The sequence below is a fragment of the Stylophora pistillata genome, chromosome 3 (genome assembly GCF_964205215.1).
Source record: "Stylophora pistillata chromosome 3, jaStyPist1.2, whole genome shotgun sequence".
NCBI lineage: Eukaryota > Metazoa > Cnidaria > Anthozoa > Scleractinia > Pocilloporidae > Stylophora > Stylophora pistillata.
Window position 1 is genome coordinate 42,237,671 of NC_142521.1, and position 17,237 is coordinate 42,254,907.

Genomic DNA, 17,237 nt, shown 5'->3' on the forward strand with positions numbered 1-17,237 from the left:
ATAACGTCATAACCCGACAGGAAGTCGTGTCTTCTTCTTAGCATAAAATAATTTTTATATGAAAAAAAAAATTTAATGCGGCTTTTGTGTTTGATTGAAGCTTTCCAACATTTGGTTAGGCCAAGAGATTATAATCTCTCGGTTGGGTTTATGCGCCAGAAAATGTTATGGGCAATAAGTGTTTTAAGCGGCTTTATTCAAGACTCGACTGATATGAAAGTGGAAACGTTTGCGGAGCCTCGTTAGCCCCCCTCCCACCCCACTCTGGGTGTAAATACAGTGAGGTATCCGCAGTCCTTTCCTTCATTATATGCAAAACTGAAATGTTACAACCTGTCAATCATGAAATGGCTTACTTTGGACGAGCGAAATAGCACTCTATAAGGGACTCGTAAATATTCATCCTCATCGTTTGAAAAGAGATTAACCATATGCAGTTGAAACTTCACGATGCACACTGATAGTGACAAAATAATAGGGCAGACGAGGATTATTATCAATGATAAAATTTTTAGTTATTTACGGTCACAAAATGTGATGTGACCGGAGACCGTTCCTTTAAGATAATTATCATCCTGTGCTAGATGTGCAGCTTTGAAGTCAATACATCATATAAGAAATGCACACGAATAGGATCATTAGAAGACTCGAACAGCACGCATGCGCTGAACCCACGTAAGGTTTACACATGGCATGGTCCTTCTGATTGACGTTGTTGATAGGCAGGTGAGCATTTCGACCAATGGCTTCAAAGATAGGTTCTAGTTCGCTTTCATCCTCAATCTCTTTAAGTGCAGGTTGGTAGTTCACGAGATAAATCCTGAATTGACCTTTTTCATCTGGGATTTTCTTCCTATGGAATGAATCAAAATTAAGTTAGCTTCAAAAGGAGTCAACCATTGATGGTCTCGTAGTTTACAGGGTAAGCCAAGAGCTTGGGAGACTAACAGTTATGCACTAACTTAATTCAAGACCAAGATGACTAAATTCGAGCCCTTTGCAAGTTTTTCTTTGACCATTTTGCTTGCATAAAGTGTATAATTGCTAATTCTTGACTTGAAATTATTTGTATACATCACTGGTACGGTCAAATTTGAAAAATTGTTGGCAAATTAAAATGAAGTAGGTCCGTCTGAAAACTAGTTAACTGGTAAATGGAGTGAAATTAACTGAAGAGAATTTGTAAATTCCCCAATGATGAGACGAGCAAGTACAACTGAGAAAGGCTGCAAAATAATAGAACGTTCTCAAGAAACAATTCATTAACTTAAAATGCTGGTTAAAGACTCTTAGCGGGTTGGAATTGAAAAGTAGTCAAGTGGTTACCGGCTTTCAATTCGGAGCACTGGAAACTGTACTGAGGCGAAATAGCTTTTGAAAGAGCTCAGACAATGAAAGAGTCTATGGTGCAATGGATGTTACTCGCTCAGAGTGAAGAAAAAAAACCCCCAACGATCCCGATATAAATATTTCAGGAGAAAGAGCTTGTTGTTTAATCAGTCTTAACATATAGAAACATAGCTGACAGGACAAAAAGAGCGATGAAAATCATTCTCCAAAAACTTTTACATGATGTACGCTGTAAAGAGCTGCAGGTCTCCATGGGGTTACATATAGAGGAACCATCATGGAAAAGGCCTTTCTGTGAGAGACTGAGAATTCGAAATGAAATTCGCAAATTCGCTTGTCGATTCTCAAAGTTTTAATGGAAGGAATACATCTCAGTGTGTTTCTATGATATCTTTACTGAGGAAAATTATAACTTCGCATTAAAATTTAAAGCGCCTAAGTGAGGGTAAGTAAGTTTAAGAAATCTCTCACGAAACTTCAAGACGGAAAATACAACTGCAGAATTTACAAAACTATAAAACTTTACCTTCCAATGAAAATAAGATACTTTAACATCCTATACGCGTGATGGTCGTGGTGCGATTCATCCAGACAGACCCCTTCTCCATGACCAAGACCCTCCAGATTAACCAGCAGAGGAACTGAGCCTCCTTTTAAGACACATAAAACCTTGATAATGGCGTCATAGTATTCTGTGCTACAGTTGTACGGAACGTCTGTGATAGGCAGAGTCGTCGTGTTGACCGTTGCATTTTCTTCTTTCGTTGGCGAAGGAGTTGTAAGGAACCCTGTCGTGTTGCTTGTTGTGTTCGTGGAGTTGACGCCGCTTGGAACTTGAGTTGGCGTCGTCGTGAGTGGAGCGTTCGTTGGTTTTACAAAGCCAGGTTTCCAACACGGACTGAAGAAAACTTCCCCATAGATGACAATGTCGGACTGGATAGCACGCTCCAATAAGCTCTTCCTTCTCCAAGTTTTGCCTTCTTTTGGACTTTTACAAACGGCGTCGCTTGTAGGCAGCAAAGACGCGATGAAGAATAACATTAAAGCAACTGCCACAGCGTGGATCGACATCTTGTTATAAATTTAATTCTGCGTGCGAGGAAGTACAAGATCTGCATTAAAATCGTCACTGGCTAAATAGAGAGATCTTGATTTTTTTTTTCCTGTTTACTAGCTTGCGGTACTCTCTGACTCAATCTGCCTAGCTATTTACATTTCCATAATGCGCAGCGATGCTCTCGCATCTGCAAGTCACCTGTTGTGTGAGGCGTCCCCTAATACTAGTTACTTTTAATCATTAATGAACAACCTGCCCTGGGTACGTACACTTAAATTCCAGTGTATTTGGCAAAAAAAAAGAGAGTTTGGTCATTTTACCGTACCGTTAATGGGCAATTATTTTAAGATGTTATCATTCGTCATTTTCACTTATGGTAGACGTAAAGTAACTGAGTGAAGTTCTTCACGATTCTTCTAGGGAAGGGATCGCTTCCTGCGATAGAAAAAAAATTGTTTACAATATTTGAATTATTAATCATTCACTATCTGCCTGTTGTACGTCTCCTAGTTCGCGTAGCCAGCACTTGCATTCTCCAGTCCTAAGGCCTCGGGTTCACTGCGCATGACCTGAACGATGTGAGCGATGTTTTCGTCGTGTGTTATGCGTTGTAGAGAGCAGCGTTGGGGTCGACATAGCCTGTGTGCCGATAGCACTCTAATAGCTTCTTATGTTTTTTCGAGGCTCCTGAAAGCAATTGTGCCGTTCAAACAGGGTAACAATCATATATCTAAGGTCATCTAAAGATTTCTTTACTCTCCTCTTTGTTGACACTCTTTTCTTATTCCTTAGTACACGACACGTAATTTGCTCACAGCATAAGGCATTCATTTGTTTGATTTGTTGGCCATTTACATAGAGAAGTGCCTCTCTTTCTCTCTCGATCTCTGCCCTTCCCCTGCTATGTCCCTCTGTCCCTTTACAATTCAAACCATTATTTTATTTCATCTTCTGGCTGTGAATAATGTCTCTTTCTTTACTAGTGGCAAGCATTGCATGCAAGAAGGTTCGCTCAAGGTTCTCTCATGGCTGAAAAATCGCAGTTCACTTTTTGTATGCAAGAGTCAGAGTGATTTATCTATTTCTCCCCCCTCCCCCCGCCATTTTTGCTTTAATGTTGATATTCACCATATAATAAGATCATAGAAACAGCTACAGTGAGGTTCTTTACTGATGGGAATTCATGAGAAGTTTATTTCATTGTAAAAATGAATAGAAATTAAACAAACAGGATCGTGTACGTACATGAACCGTTTGATGTCTGAGATCACAAAGACAGCAGTAATTGGCAAAAATAACATTCTACATCGGACCCTGCGTTTACAAAGTAGACTCTATTGTACAGAGGCTTTCGATGAGTCACTTTTGATACTTTGTAAATCTTTGATTAGAAGGCAAATTTTACGTAGCCATGTCTAAAGCAGCAACAATGATGGCCTTGTTAGTCAGGGTAACCGAAGAGAAATATTTTCATGTCATCACAAACGGTTACCTTGGGACTCTTCCACCTTTCTCAGTAATGATCTTATGAGCTATTTTTGTCCTCTTTTTGTTTCTTAATTTTATATTTTAAACAAACGAGCTCCATTTCCAGTATTAGTATTTAATTTTAAGTCTGTCATTTAACAGCTGGCTCTTCTCGCGCTGATTGCCTAGAAAGAGTCGAGTCGCTCTCTAAAACATTAAGTGACCCGTAAGAAACACCCACATATTTCGAAGACATCTTTCGGCCTATATCAAAAAAATTCCGAAGGCAAGCACCAACAGTAGGAAAGAATATTTTATGTAGTGTGTCGATGCACCGCCAACGTATGGTACACAAATGCTATGAGACTCTGACACTCCCTCAGGGCTGTGCGCATGACCGCCAACTGCCGCGAAAACGGGCTCTAGATACTTCTCATCTATAATTTCCGTGGCTGCTGATTGTAGATTGATTTCACGTGGCCAAAAACTGTTGGAATCACCATTCCCTTTGTGCCTAAAAGAAAAGAAAGGAAAGTCAGTGCCTAAGGAACTTACGCACTTGCATTAATACTTCTATTCACCTCACGAAAAAAGGCCAAACATCAATATGCGGGAGGGAGATATAATAATAATAATAATAATAATAATAATAATAATTTATTTCTTATAGAGCGCTATTTACAATGACAGATCAACAGCGCTTTACATTCAATGTATAAACCCCCCCCCCCCATCCCACCCCAGGGGAGGACATCCATCACACAGTAATCTCGTGTGTGGGAAATTAACGTCTCCTGCCCCAACCCTGCGGGAGACGGGACCTCCATTTATTCGTCCCTATCCGAGAAGACTAGAATATATAACCATTTCTTGATGTTATAGAAAGGTAGCAAATTCTTCTCAATTATTTTAAGACCTTGAGTGTTGGTCCGGCCGGGGCTCGAACCCTCGACCTCCCGCACAACAGTCCAGCGCTCTATCCATTGGTCTAACTGGGCGGCGGTCAATGAGGTTTAAGTGAAAACTTATTTTTAATCTTTGGAATAGATGAATTCTTGACATTTGGTGGTTCACTTACTCCATCTTTAGCTCTCTTACCGAAAAACTTACAGTTCTTAACCAAAGGTAGACAAGGAAGCGTAATCGCCATGTTCGTGTTAACCAACGAGCAAGTACATATTAGTTCTGCCATTTGAGCCCCGAAGCCTGCGAGATTCGAACCGTGACAATTTTGTCCCGGAACACTCGTGGACCTCGCGCGCGCTCACATTACCCGCCGGCTCAAAACGCGCAAGCTTCGCCATTCATATTCATCGCCATTATATTATTCGTGTCAAAAATGCAATCAAGGAAAGCTCATCAATGATTCATAAGTCTGGCAGGTGGAATATCTTCTCTATTGAAAACTACAGGTAAGCGCCGATGTTTTAAATGCAATGTAAAATATACTTAGTCAACAGTTTATCACAATTACATTTGATTGAAGAGTTTTATTTGCGAATTGCCTAAGGCAGGAGAAAAGAGGTTCAGATAACCATTTTAAAAGAAATTTATAAAACGTGAAGATTCTGAAGTTTGTCTAAAAGACCTCACATACTGAAAATAAAAGTATTCAAAATAAACAATGCTCCAAGAACAAGACCTTTCTTTCAGAAGGCGCTTCCGTCAGAATTTGGCCGATATCTCACCACACTACCTTCTGCTTTGCATATGCGAAAAATCCAGCAAGGAGAAGTAAAAGAAAAACTCGAGACTTTCTCACGAGCGTGGTACAAAGATTGACTGACTTCAGAGACCCGATTCTTCTGCAACTTTATGCTAGGATGTTCTGCGTAATCAAATGTTCTTAGCGACGCATTTCTCGTACATGACGAAATCGTGAAAGCTTTTTTAAAGCTACTTCTCCACTCACCTCCCAAGAAAGACGAGATAGTTTTGTCCTTTGTACACATGGAATGACTGAACTGTCTCAAAGTAGGTAAAACCTCTCGTAAAGTATGTGCACTTGCCGGGACCAAACCCGAATGATCGCAGTTGAATGAGAGAAGGAACTGCTCCTCCCTTGATAACACAAGAAACATTCATCGTCACATTGTAAAACTCGCGCCTCAAACAAATATCTGTCGCGTTGTCATCGGTGGAGTTGCGCATATCAATGTGGCTGGTGTTGCTGGGAAGTGTCATTTGAACACTACTGGAAGAATTTGTGGCGTTGACTGAAAGAGTCGGTAATTTTGTTGTGTTCACAAACTTGAAGCTTGGTTTTAAGCATGGACTTTCGGCAATGTTGCCATATACAACAATATCTGCGTCGAGAGCTCTCTGTGCTAAACTTTTAGGGCTCCAGTAGAGATTTTTATATAGACGCTCGCAAAACGCATCTGCTGATGGCAGCGAGGTTAGGGCACAAATGATGGCAGCTAGGAAATACATCTCTAACGCCAAGCTCGGTTGAAAAAATTGGATTGTGTTTGAAATCGTCGACAGTCCCCAAGTTGATTTAATGCGCTGATAGGGTCTGCAACCATTCAATTTTATCTAGCTGTTTTAAACCGAGGCTCAATTCAAGTTTATTGAGTAGGAGAATAGTGCGCCTTCGTCAGTGATTGGCAGTAGCTGAGGCATCTAAATAGCCGTGTTTCTGTGTCTAATGACCAATCAAAACGTCAGCATATGTTTGGGCGCGGTGAACAATATAAATAATTTATAATCATAAAAATCACCTGTAAGCTTAATGTCTTTGGATTAGCTGATGTGTTTTCATCTTTAATAAATGCCGAGGATTTGAGTTATGCGCCCAACGCTTGATATTTGGTGCGACATGAACATAATTGGCAACAGTTGGCTTCAAAACAATTCTTTTTCATCCCAAGATTTTTCTACGATTTCATCAAGACCTTTGAAATCTTACATTCAAAGTGCGTATGCAACCGGAATGTTGTAGGTCTCAGTAAAACGTAGCCGTCTCTTTTCATCTTTTACGATTTATGAAACAAAAGTCCCATTTTCGTTTGGTTCATTTTATAGAAAAGCACGTGCGTAATTATTCGTAAGCTAATATTTTTTTTTAATGCAAAGGTACGGATGAAAGTGCGTGGTCTTTATATATTTAGCCAATCATTTGAGTAAGTTTGTTAAGCAGTGGTGTAGCCAATGAGGAGCCGGTATTTTGTGCCACGTGACAGTGTGACTCCCTGTGACGTCATTGTTTTACAATGACGTTGCGTGACACTTCAGACTGTGGGGGATATTGCTAATCCTGTAATATGATTGGTGGAGACCTGCCACGTAGTACATTGGCTAGTGTCCGAACCACCTGTAATAATTACTCTTCTGCAAACGCACTAATAGCAAATCTTTCATTGTGTGGAGTTTAGGCGAAGATGGATCGTTGAGTATTAATGGTTTGCATGAAAAAACCCATTGCACGTTGATTGAAACTGTGAAAAAAGCTTCAACGCTAGCCTAGTACTGCAATATCCTTAGCTAAATAAATAAGATTTTAAACACATGTACAAAGAAGCAGATCCATTTGACTGCAGAAAACCACAAGGATAAAGAAATTTTTAGTTGAAATGTCACTAGCATTGGCACGAGTCTGCCACGACCTCAGTCATTCCACTATGGGGCGATGTGGTTAGTTGGAAGCGAGGTTTCTTAGCTCAAGGATGATGTGACTTGGGTTGTTGTGGCGGGGGAGGGAGGGTGGGGAGATGGCAAAGGGACCTGGATTTTCTAACAAACAGGGCAAGGCAAAGAGGGAAGGTGAAAAACGAATAGACCTTCTTTAGGATTTGACATGTAAAGGGATTTTGTATTAAAACACATGCGATTTGTTTGCACTTCAAACATTTTCTAGTTTACACCGTTTATTCCTTTTCCACTAGAAGCTTCAATTAAAGTCAAGGATAAGTGAAATAACATGTTTTCCAATCTTAAACTGTAACTCGATCCTCTTTTATTTCTTCTTCTTGAGTCGAGGTTAATCTGAAACAAAAACGAAAAATTGAGAAAAATACATTAACAGGGATGATTCAGAAAGAGATCTGTTCGCCTCGAATTTTATGATAAATTGGTCAATTGACGTCAACACAGCTCTAAAAACAGGATCGTCCGGTTCGGATCGGACTCGAAATGAGCGAACACCTGCGCTAATTCTGGAGCCGTTTTCGTCATTTTGGATCAATCCGTTTCCGGATTTTTCGTGTTCACCACTGGATAAAACTCAGTGCGAGGTCGTCCAATGATCAGCACCTTATTTAGAGTTTGAATGAACATAGATAGAGAGCTGAGCGCTGGAATTTCGTTGGAGCAAAAGCTGTGGAGATTTTCCTTGTATCTGGATTTCTTCAGCTTTTAAAAATTCGCAACAGCAGCTCTCACTCCTTTATCAACCTCTAATAAAATGGTTAGCTGAGTGTGTCACCCGCTCACGGACGCAACACAGCAGTTTTTTCAGAGTATTAATACTTTTTCTCTGTTACTACATACACACACAGATACAAACTTTATTCTCGTCCTGAAAGGGCTTTTCAGAGAATACACGCTAAAAACCATATCATGAGAGAGCTTTTTCTGTGTGCGCACCTAAGTTGTGGAACAGTATTCCTTTTTCAATTCATAAATCTAGCTCCGTAACTATTTTTAAAGTGCACCTAAACCCAAAATTTTTTTTCGCTTAACGAAATAAGCTTACTTTTTGGAGTATTTCTGTGCAAAAATTTTTTAATTTGCTCAAATCTTTAATTTTCTATGCCCAGTCAAAATACGGAAAATCGGCTGCCATCTTGCCCCACGACCGAGTTTAAAGAAGAATGGCTCTAGCGGGTAATGTGACGTCAAATCGAGAACACGAAAGTCTACATCTCACACATTTTCATTTGTTTGGGAAGATTGTCGTCGATATTGTCCGAAATATGCCGACTAGGTGTGTTGTATGAAGAATGTATGAAGCGCGATACCCTCTTGCAAATTTCGCACGTTGCTACATCCTTCTACAACACACTTAGTCGGCATATTTTTGGACAATTATCGACTACAACCTTCCCAAACAAGTGAAAATGTGTGAAATGCAGACTTTCGTGTTCTCGATTTGACGTCACATTACCCACTAGAGCCATTCCTCTTTAAACTCGGTCGTGGGGCAAGATGGCGGCCGATTTTCCGTATTTTGACTGGGCATAGAAAATTGAAGATTTGAGCAAATAAAAAAATTTTTGCGCAGAAAAACTCAAAAAAATAAGCTTACTTCGTTAAGCGAAAAAAATTTTTTGGGTGCAGGTGCACTTCAAAAAGAACATCAAGACTTTTCTCTTTTCAAAATTTGTGACTAGTAATTCTCTTCTGTTTGATTGAATTTTATCTATGTGCATTAGGTTATTTTATTATTTTATAGTATTGTAAAGCGCCACGAGAAGCTTTTGATGGGCGCGCTATATAAATATTATTATTATTATTATAAAAAACACATTTTATAATTTATATAATATATTACATAATTGTATCACTTTACTATCCATGAAGTCTTTTATTACATGTTTTTTAATTTCCTTTTAAATTCTTGTAGTTTTCTGCTTAACTTGAGCGAGGGATCTAGCGCATTCCAAATCTTTACAGTTCTATAGTAGAAGGTTCTCTGTCCTGTAGCAGTCTTTAGAAGAGGAATCTGAATTTTGTGTGAATTTCTTGTGGTGCGCGTTGATACGTCTGGACGTTTAATGAAATGTCCAGTTAATCTATCGGGTGCGGAACCAGTCATGCACTTGAATGCCATTACAGCATTTCTGTAATAGAGCTCTTGCCTAATAGGTAGCCACTGCATTGCCGTGAGGACTGGTGTTATGTGGTCAGATTTCTTTGCTCCACTGACTATACCACAGGCAAAGTTCTGTACTTTTTGTACTTTGTCTAATTTACTCTCGGTGGTATTACTCCAAATATCCGAGCAATAGAAGAGTTTGCTAAGGACTAGACCATTGACAACTATGGTTAAGGTGTCCTTGTCCAACACGTGCTTGACGCGGTTTATCCATATAACAAACGGTGTTTGTTATATGGTCTTTGTACGTTAGTAGTGGAGGCGCGGTGGTCTCATGGTTAGTGCGCTCGACTCCGGATCGAGTGGTCAGGGTTCGAGCCCCGGCCGGGACATTGCGTTGTGTTCTTAGGCAAGACACTTTACTCTCACAGTGCTTCTCTTCACCCAGGTGTATAAATGGGTACCGGCAATTTAATGCTGGGGGGTAACCCTGCGATGGACTGGCATCCCATCCAGGGGGGAGTAGAAATACTCCTAGTCACTTCATGCTACAGAAACCGGAGTTAAGCACCTGCCTAATGGGCCACTAGGCTCGTAAACAGACTTTATCTTTGTACGTTAGGTTAGGATCCAGTATTACCCCAAGGTCCTTTGTTGATTTGGCAGGGGTTAGATCTTTACCCAGTAAAGAAAGGCGAAGGTCGTCAACCTTAGTGACCATCGGTCTGCTGCCAAAGATCACGAATTTTGTCATATCTGGGTGTTAAGAACGACTCAATAAATCCGCGGTTAAACTCAAAGTTTTACTTTATTCTGACTAAGGACAAAACCTCCTTGGCGAATACTCGATCTTCACAAGGCAAAATCTCGAACGAAGTAAAAGTACTTGACATTTGATCCCTGTCACTCATTTTAAATATACCATAAATGTAACGCAACGTCACGTTCTCCTGAACACTGGGTTAAGTAAGTTCTTGTTGGTAAACGTCCATTGGCATATTCTCTGGAGATCCTCATTCATTTCACGTACTGCGATTTGCTGATCTTTTAGGCTGAAGTTAAGCAAGAGTTTAGTGTCGTCTACGAAGCTTTGTGAAAAAGATATTTAGGCACCAGAGCGAGGTCGTTTGAAAGTATACTAAAAAGAAGGGGCACTAAAATACTCCCTTGCGGAACACCACTAGTAACAGGTAGTTGGTCTGAGGTTGATGCTTGAACTTTTACTACTTGATAACGTGAAGACAAGTAGCTCTTAAACCACTCTATAGATGATGCAGACAATCCAACGTCCCTCAATTTCGTGATCAGGATGTCATGATCAATACTATCGAATGCTTTACTCATATCGAGTAACACTGCAGCGGTTAGTGCTTTATTGTCAATGTTTCGACGGATAGAATCAGTGGTTTGGATTAATGAAGTCTCTGTAGAGTTCCAATTCTTGTTTCCACATTGCTGTACAGTCAGACGTCTTTTAGTAGACGGGTAAGATACTAGCTGATCGTGAGCAGCTCTCTCGCAGACTTTTGAAAGGACCGGTTTCAGAGAGATTGGTCTATTATTGTTTGGGATCTGGTGGTCTCCCTCTTTTAATATTGGCGTTACTTCCGAAATTTTCCAGCAAGAGGGAAACAAAGAGAAGTAAAAAGCCGCATTGATGATTGAAGTAATTGATGGTAAGATTGCAGGAAGGCAATCGTTTATTACTCTTATTGGTACTTTGTCGATCCCGGGGGGCCTTGTTTGTTGACATAGCACTAATACTGAATTCGTTTGACTTGTTCACATTTCACAGTAGAGTGGAAAACAAATTCTTCCGAGGGTGGATATTCCCGAGGGACGAAGGTGGACTCGTTAAGTTCATGGTTACTACTACTCTTTTTTTCTAAGGCTAGCGAGGTGACTTCTCCATACACTTTCAATTCTTAATTTAGCAGTCTAGTAATGGAGATATAGAAACTTATCAACCAGAAAGTGTCAACAAATTCACATCACTGCTTAACCCTAACCCCAGAAGTGATTAACACATAACTTTTCCCTACAATATCCATACATTACCCAGCAAACGGGTAATGAGAAAACTCAAACTTATCAGGCAGAAGTCGTTATCTTGATCTAACATCAAATTCTCATATCCAATTTACGAGGAAATGTGTAACAGCTAAAGGGGAGAATTAACCATCAAATCATGGGAGTTATTAAAGGGTTAAAATTAAGTCTATTACGACAAGCTCGTAAAACCCTAATAGTCCTTTTTACAGTTGTGGCCTTGGTGGCCAAGCCTTTGAACAGGAGTGAGGCTAAGGGTGACCTTGTTATGATAGAGATGTAGCTGCTTTTCAAATGCAAATTACTTTGTTATCATGCTAACTAAATACAGGTCTCTATCACAACAGAGTCACCCTTAGCCTCACTCCTGTTAAAAGGCTCGGCCACCAAGCCCACAACTGTAAAAGGGACTATTGTAAACGATCATTTTTCATACCTTGTCAGTTACTGACTCAAGATGTTACAGACACGTTGATTGTTTTGGTAGCCACGTTAATTTTGTTGTAAGCCTTGCACTCATAAGTTCCCGTATCAGAGGCAATCGCGGCAGCTATGACGTACTCGACGCCAGTGAGCTTCCCTTCCAAATCGTAGATGTAATTCACTGCTACGCGGTCCGAAGAGGGTGGAGAACCTGTACGAACAATATTCATGTTAACAGAACTTTGACAAATTTTATCAATAATTATCTTTCCTCCTTGTTGTCTTTTTGAAATTGGAAGATTCCGACCGCATTCCATTCACTCTCACGTTCCAGCCTCACAACCATTCAGTTAACTCCATCATTCTTAAAAACTTTAAATTACTTCAAAACAATCTAGAGACAAGCACTATCTTTTCGCAGCCTCCTTTCATTTCATTCAAACGCGACAAAAACTTAGGCAATTTTTTGGTCAGAAGTTCTTTTCAGACCCAACCAGGCACTTTTAAATGCGCTCGTACACGATGCAAAACGTGTCCTTTCATTCACAACACTGAGAAAATATCGGGACTCAAACGATCCATTAAGATCACCGATCACTTCACGCGCACCTCCGCCAATGTAATCTATTGCATAACTTGCACTTATTGCAAAAAGATATACATCGGCGAAACAGGCAGAAGACTAGGTGACCGATTCCGAGAACACCTTCGCGACGTGGAGAGGAATGACAAGGACACATCGAAACCAGTCGCTAGACATTTTAATTTACCCAATCATTCTAAGCAACATATGGCAATCTGCGGTCTTTCCTTACACTTAGGTAGCACGGGAAGCCGCAAAACTCTTGAACAAAGGCTCATCTTTCAAACCGGCAGTATAAATCCCGCAGGTATCAACGAACGCTTTTCATTCCACTAATTTATTCGTGTTTTCTCGTTGCCATGTTCCCACCAATCACGTAGCTCCATTTTCTGCCTTTAAAAGCACACACAACCCACAATTGCTCTATTCGCTCCGACGAAGGGCTAACGCTCGAAACGTCAGCTTTTATAACCGTAACGGTGGCCAATTTACCATTTCAACTTTGTTGATATATTCAAATTATTTTTGAAATTGAGCTTGTTGCAGGGTCGCGATTATAGAACACGAGTGGGGAAAAAAACATTGCCAGTATGACCTACCCCTTTTTCGCGCACCCACTGTTTTACTCGTTTCCTCTAGCCAAGAATCTACTTTTCATTGTTAAGCTTCACTTTACAACGAATGCGCATTAAATTCGGCGTAAAAAGCTATCAACCTGTGATTCTTTAAATTGCGTTCTCTTAGCCAAAAAGGGAAACAGTACGAGAACTAAACTTTGTAAGATTACCAAAGGAAGGGAGCTAAGTTTTTAAAATAGAGTTCAATATTCAAAATAAATTTCTCAGCTGTCACTATGAAGAACACAAGGTCTTATATACTGTTAACGTGATTTGAAATGTAAGGAATGGTCGTTTATGATTTATCGCCGGGCTGGCGTGGGGGTGGGGGTGGGGGTGGGGGTGGGGGTCGAGGGGGTGTTAGAATATTTTGATCGTGTCACGATACAATTAACCTGATCTCACCATAAGGCTCTGTAGTATTGGTATGACAACCCCTCCCCTACCCATATCGGGAGTTAATTGGTATTCAAATTTTTCTATAGCACCCCTTTATTCCCTCCTGTTAGCGCCGACTGATTTCCCCCCTTCGCTCCTCCCACAAATCCTACACCCCCACGGTGACTAATCGTGACTGGCCCCTTTCGTGCGTAATTAATTGGGAGGTCGTTATTTGGAGCGAAACTCACCAGCGGTCTTAGTCCATGTAGCAGTGGGAGCTGGACTGCCATCAACATTACAAACGATAGAAATGGTACCATTTTCCTTCACGGAGAAGTCTGAACTGGGCACTGTCCCAGTTATTTTAGCTTGGGCTGCGAACAAATGTAAAAGAGTTTTTTTTTTAATATAAAACCATCATTTTATTACTTAAATAGGGCAGGGGGGAGGGCAAATGTTTCGTATCGCTCCAATGTGAATTCCATCATCTAGGTGGAATAATCTTTGAAAGGAAATACGTCCATAGCATTAGACGCAAAGTTTTCAAATTGGTAATGTAAATATTAACTGATATTCCCCAGTTTATAGCTGAGGTAAAATTGAGTCTTATAACGCGTTTGAACGTGCAATTATGCAAGAGCGAAAATATTCGATGGATTGTAGTAGTGGATAGAATAGAAAAAGCAAAAACGACGATTCACTAAATCACTCTCTAAGTAGTACTTACCCACACAATCGCTGATAGAAGTGCTTCCAGTCCGTGTAGTATTAGTTCCAATCGGGCAAGCTTTGCAGTACGTCATCTGTTCAATTTCCTGGTACGTTCCATAGGGACATCTCTTGCACGGGCAAACTCCATTGTTAGTGGAATATTTACCTTTTCTGCAGATAGCTGTATCAAAATCGAATGGCACAAAATTCATCTTCGACCGACAGCTTGAGAGGAACATCTCTTTAACTGATGTCTTGTTCTTCAGAAACTATATGAAGATGCTACTTGCCAAGTCCCAGATTTTGAAACTCATATAACTGAGTATAAAATGAACCTGTGTTGTTATAAAGAGCTGAATAACGTATGGGGGCGCACGTGCTAAATTTTTTTAAAGGACTCAGTTTTCGGAAAAAAGCTCTCGTATATAGAGTATTTTTCTATTCTGTTGCTTTGAGGCGTTGTTTTTCTTACCGCTATTCTTTTACAGAACAACTTCTAAAAACTTTTTTACCCCCCTAAATATTTTCGAAAACTATTTTTCGCCTTAAAAACTTTGGAAATAGGAAACTGCCTTTGACGACAACAAAATGCCTTGGTTTTAAATGCCAGCTCCATATAATTTTCGCCAATTTTGCTAAATTTAAACCGCGCATGCTTGAGCCCGCGTTATTGACCGCATACCTTTGACGTAACATTCGTTATTCAGCTCCGTTGAGTGTTGCTATATTAAGAGATGTGACTACCAAAATCAACACAGCAGTGAAACCTCGAAAACATAAGGAAACAATATAGAATAGACTGGTTTTTGAGCTTGGAACCATACTACCTTGCATTCCTACAATTTAGATTTCAAAGTATGGCTTCAAGTTTGTAAAGTTACTGGGATCTAAGAGGAACTTGTCCCTGATCATAAAGCAAAAATTAGGAAAATAAAGATAAAATAGTAAATTTCTACGAACATACCTCGACAATCTGTGATATTCTTAGCTCCTGTTATGGCAGTGCTGTATTTTTTGGGGCATGGCTGACATTCGGGCCTGCCTTCCTCGTCTTGATAAAATCCTAAGTAACAGTCAACGCATGTGTTTGTGGAGCTGTCTCCGTGCGTTCCAGGCGGACAGTTCACTGCCAAAACATAAAGGACTCGTTATTTTATTGCTTTAATTATATCTAGTTTCGTATAAAATATATAGGTCGCTATTTGTAAAAAAAGAAGTGTATTGAGCCTCGACTGAACACTGACTTGGACAATCTACAATTGCTTGAATACATCGAGGGGTGTTACTTACAGCAAATAGCATTGTCCAATAATATTGTGCCATCCGCACAAGATTTGCCCTGTTCGTAATACACGTATTCTGTCAACAACATACAATTCTTGTTAGCAAGCTCATTCCATGCATGATTATGTTAATTTAATTACAGTTAGTGTCTAATTTAATACAGCATAAAATTCTGCTAGGGCTTACGATCTAAAAATAAACCTCTATCATATGCCATTTCTGCCCACAACGGAACCTTATGTTTGAAATTAAATGTGAAGTGATACACTGCTTCTATGCATACAGTTAGTCCATGGCTAAATATTGTGATCTTTAAAGTAATGCCCTTTCATGCAAAACCGCCGTATATCGTGAAACAAGTGTTCATGTTGCGAATAAAAAAAAATAAAATAATAAACCATTGTGATGGGAGATCATTATAAGTTCTGAAAATTGTTGCCATCAGCACTGACAATTAAAGAAGCGTAAAGCCTTAATTTTTCTTAATATCTTATTTGAATGAGGGCAGGGAGGATCTACACGGAAGATCCGTACGCAAGATAATTTGCGATGAAATTTTTGAATTGATCCAAAATAAAAAATACGAATCACATTGAGTTCCTTAAGACTCGTAGTGGCTCTGAATGAAGGAAATACCTTTCCCTCGCAGAGAGCAGTGATCAAACTCTAGAATACCATGATAAGTCTTACCGCATACTTACTCATGCAATCTGGAGCTTTATGTAGGATGGACACCTGGTCATTCTGTGACACCCACTTATTATCTATACAGCTATAGAAAGGATTTTCGAATCGCGTGGGCAGTCCAGGAGGGTATGGATTGAAAAAGTAGTACATTTTGCATCTGAGTTGCAGGAAATTTCCAAGTTTACTCGCCATGCCATTTTTAGGATGAGGAATTGTGGGACAGGTTGTACCTGAAAAAAAGAACAAATTTTGTTTAACTTAGGCACTTGATAGTTGATAAAAATAGCGTTTCGAAATTTATGATGTACGACTACGAAGTAAGGTAATTTAACTTAGGATAAATACGAATCGGGCTTCGAACAACCCACCCCTGCGTTTTGTGGAAGCATGCAATATATAAAAGCGATGATGGCACTTAGGGGGGCAAGGTAAGAACGCTCATTATGGTCTTCTCTAAACCTGGAACCGACAGCCACTTTGCAGTCATTCTGCCTGAAGTTCATTCAAATTCAATTTATCGCTCATTATTTGTCTTTATTCTGATCATGAAAAGTGTTTTTACGGTTAAACTTACCCTCCAGAGTAATGTTGAAGGTGCAATACACGATGTTTCCTGCAGCATCTGAAGCGGTATATTGTACGGTAAGTGATGTGTAAGTCTGCATTGAAAAGCCAGGTTGTCGATTTGACAGAATGCTGACCACCCCTACGTTGTCAGTAAAGGTCGGCTCTGTCCAAGTGATATCCTGTTGCAAGGAGTTGGAACGCTCCACGATGTTGGCGGGACAGTTCTGCACTTTAGGCGGGGTCACATCTAAAATGAGGAGGAAAACCAATCGCAATAGCAACTCATTTAAACCTTTAACTACC

The 17,237-nt window shown here is 40.0% G+C and overlaps 3 protein-coding genes and 1 pseudogene across 4 annotated transcripts in view; 1 reads left to right on the forward strand and 3 right to left on the reverse strand.

Annotated features, from left to right (window-relative positions):
- Positions 1-17,237, forward strand: part of LOC148736186 (uncharacterized) — a 300,358-nt pseudogene that overhangs the window by 32,630 nt on the left and 250,491 nt on the right. The gene's annotated exons all lie outside the window — the stretch shown is intronic.
- Positions 178-2,604, reverse strand: LOC111331742 (uncharacterized). The gene is made up of 2 exons (XM_022936915.2): positions 1,877-2,604; positions 178-853 (listed from the first exon to the last, which is right to left on the reverse strand). Exons 1-2 carry the CDS (start codon positions 2,419-2,421, stop codon positions 601-603), a joined length of 798 nt encoding a protein of 265 aa, XP_022792650.2. The 5' UTR covers positions 2,422-2,604; the 3' UTR covers positions 178-600.
- Positions 3,571-6,468, reverse strand: LOC111331740 (uncharacterized). The gene is made up of 2 exons (XM_022936914.2): positions 5,787-6,468; positions 3,571-4,388 (listed from the first exon to the last, which is right to left on the reverse strand). The coding sequence occupies exons 1-2, from the start codon at positions 6,305-6,307 to the stop codon at positions 4,139-4,141; spliced, it is 771 nt and encodes a 256-aa protein (XP_022792649.2). The 5' UTR covers positions 6,308-6,468; the 3' UTR covers positions 3,571-4,138.
- LOC111331726 (uncharacterized) overlaps positions 7,726-17,237 on the reverse strand; it is a 49,355-nt gene continuing 39,843 nt past the window's right edge. The window contains exons 39-46 of the mRNA XM_022936894.2: positions 16,942-17,181; positions 16,382-16,597; positions 15,687-15,755; positions 15,361-15,522; positions 14,413-14,577; positions 13,934-14,059; positions 12,118-12,315; positions 7,726-7,861 (exon numbers count right to left, since the gene is read on the reverse strand). Coding sequence (XP_022792629.2) covers positions 12,134-12,315; positions 13,934-14,059; positions 14,413-14,577; positions 15,361-15,522; positions 15,687-15,755; positions 16,382-16,597; positions 16,942-17,181 — 1,160 coding nt within the window. The 3' untranslated portion in view covers positions 7,726-7,861; positions 12,118-12,133. The remainder of the gene's footprint in view (positions 7,862-12,117; positions 12,316-13,933; positions 14,060-14,412; positions 14,578-15,360; positions 15,523-15,686; positions 15,756-16,381; positions 16,598-16,941; positions 17,182-17,237) is intronic.

What these genes read in the sequence shown, in the direction of transcription:
- LOC111331742 (XM_022936915.2), bottom strand. Translation starts at nt 2,421, where the DNA reads ATGTCGATCCACGCTGTGGCAGTTGCTTTAATGTTATTCTTCATCGCG. An exon ending in TATCTTATTTTCATTGGAAG is followed by an intron (nt 854 to 1,876) that starts GTAAAGTTTTAT and finishes TTCATTCCATAG; the next exon opens with GAAGAAAATCCCAGATGAAA.
- LOC111331740 (XM_022936914.2), bottom strand. Translation starts at nt 6,307, where the DNA reads ATGTATTTCCTAGCTGCCATCATTTGTGCCCTAACCTCGCTGCCATCA. An exon ending in TATCTCGTCTTTCTTGGGAG is followed by an intron (nt 4,389 to 5,786) that starts GTGAGTGGAGAA and finishes CTTTTCTTTTAG; the next exon opens with GCACAAAGGGAATGGTGATT.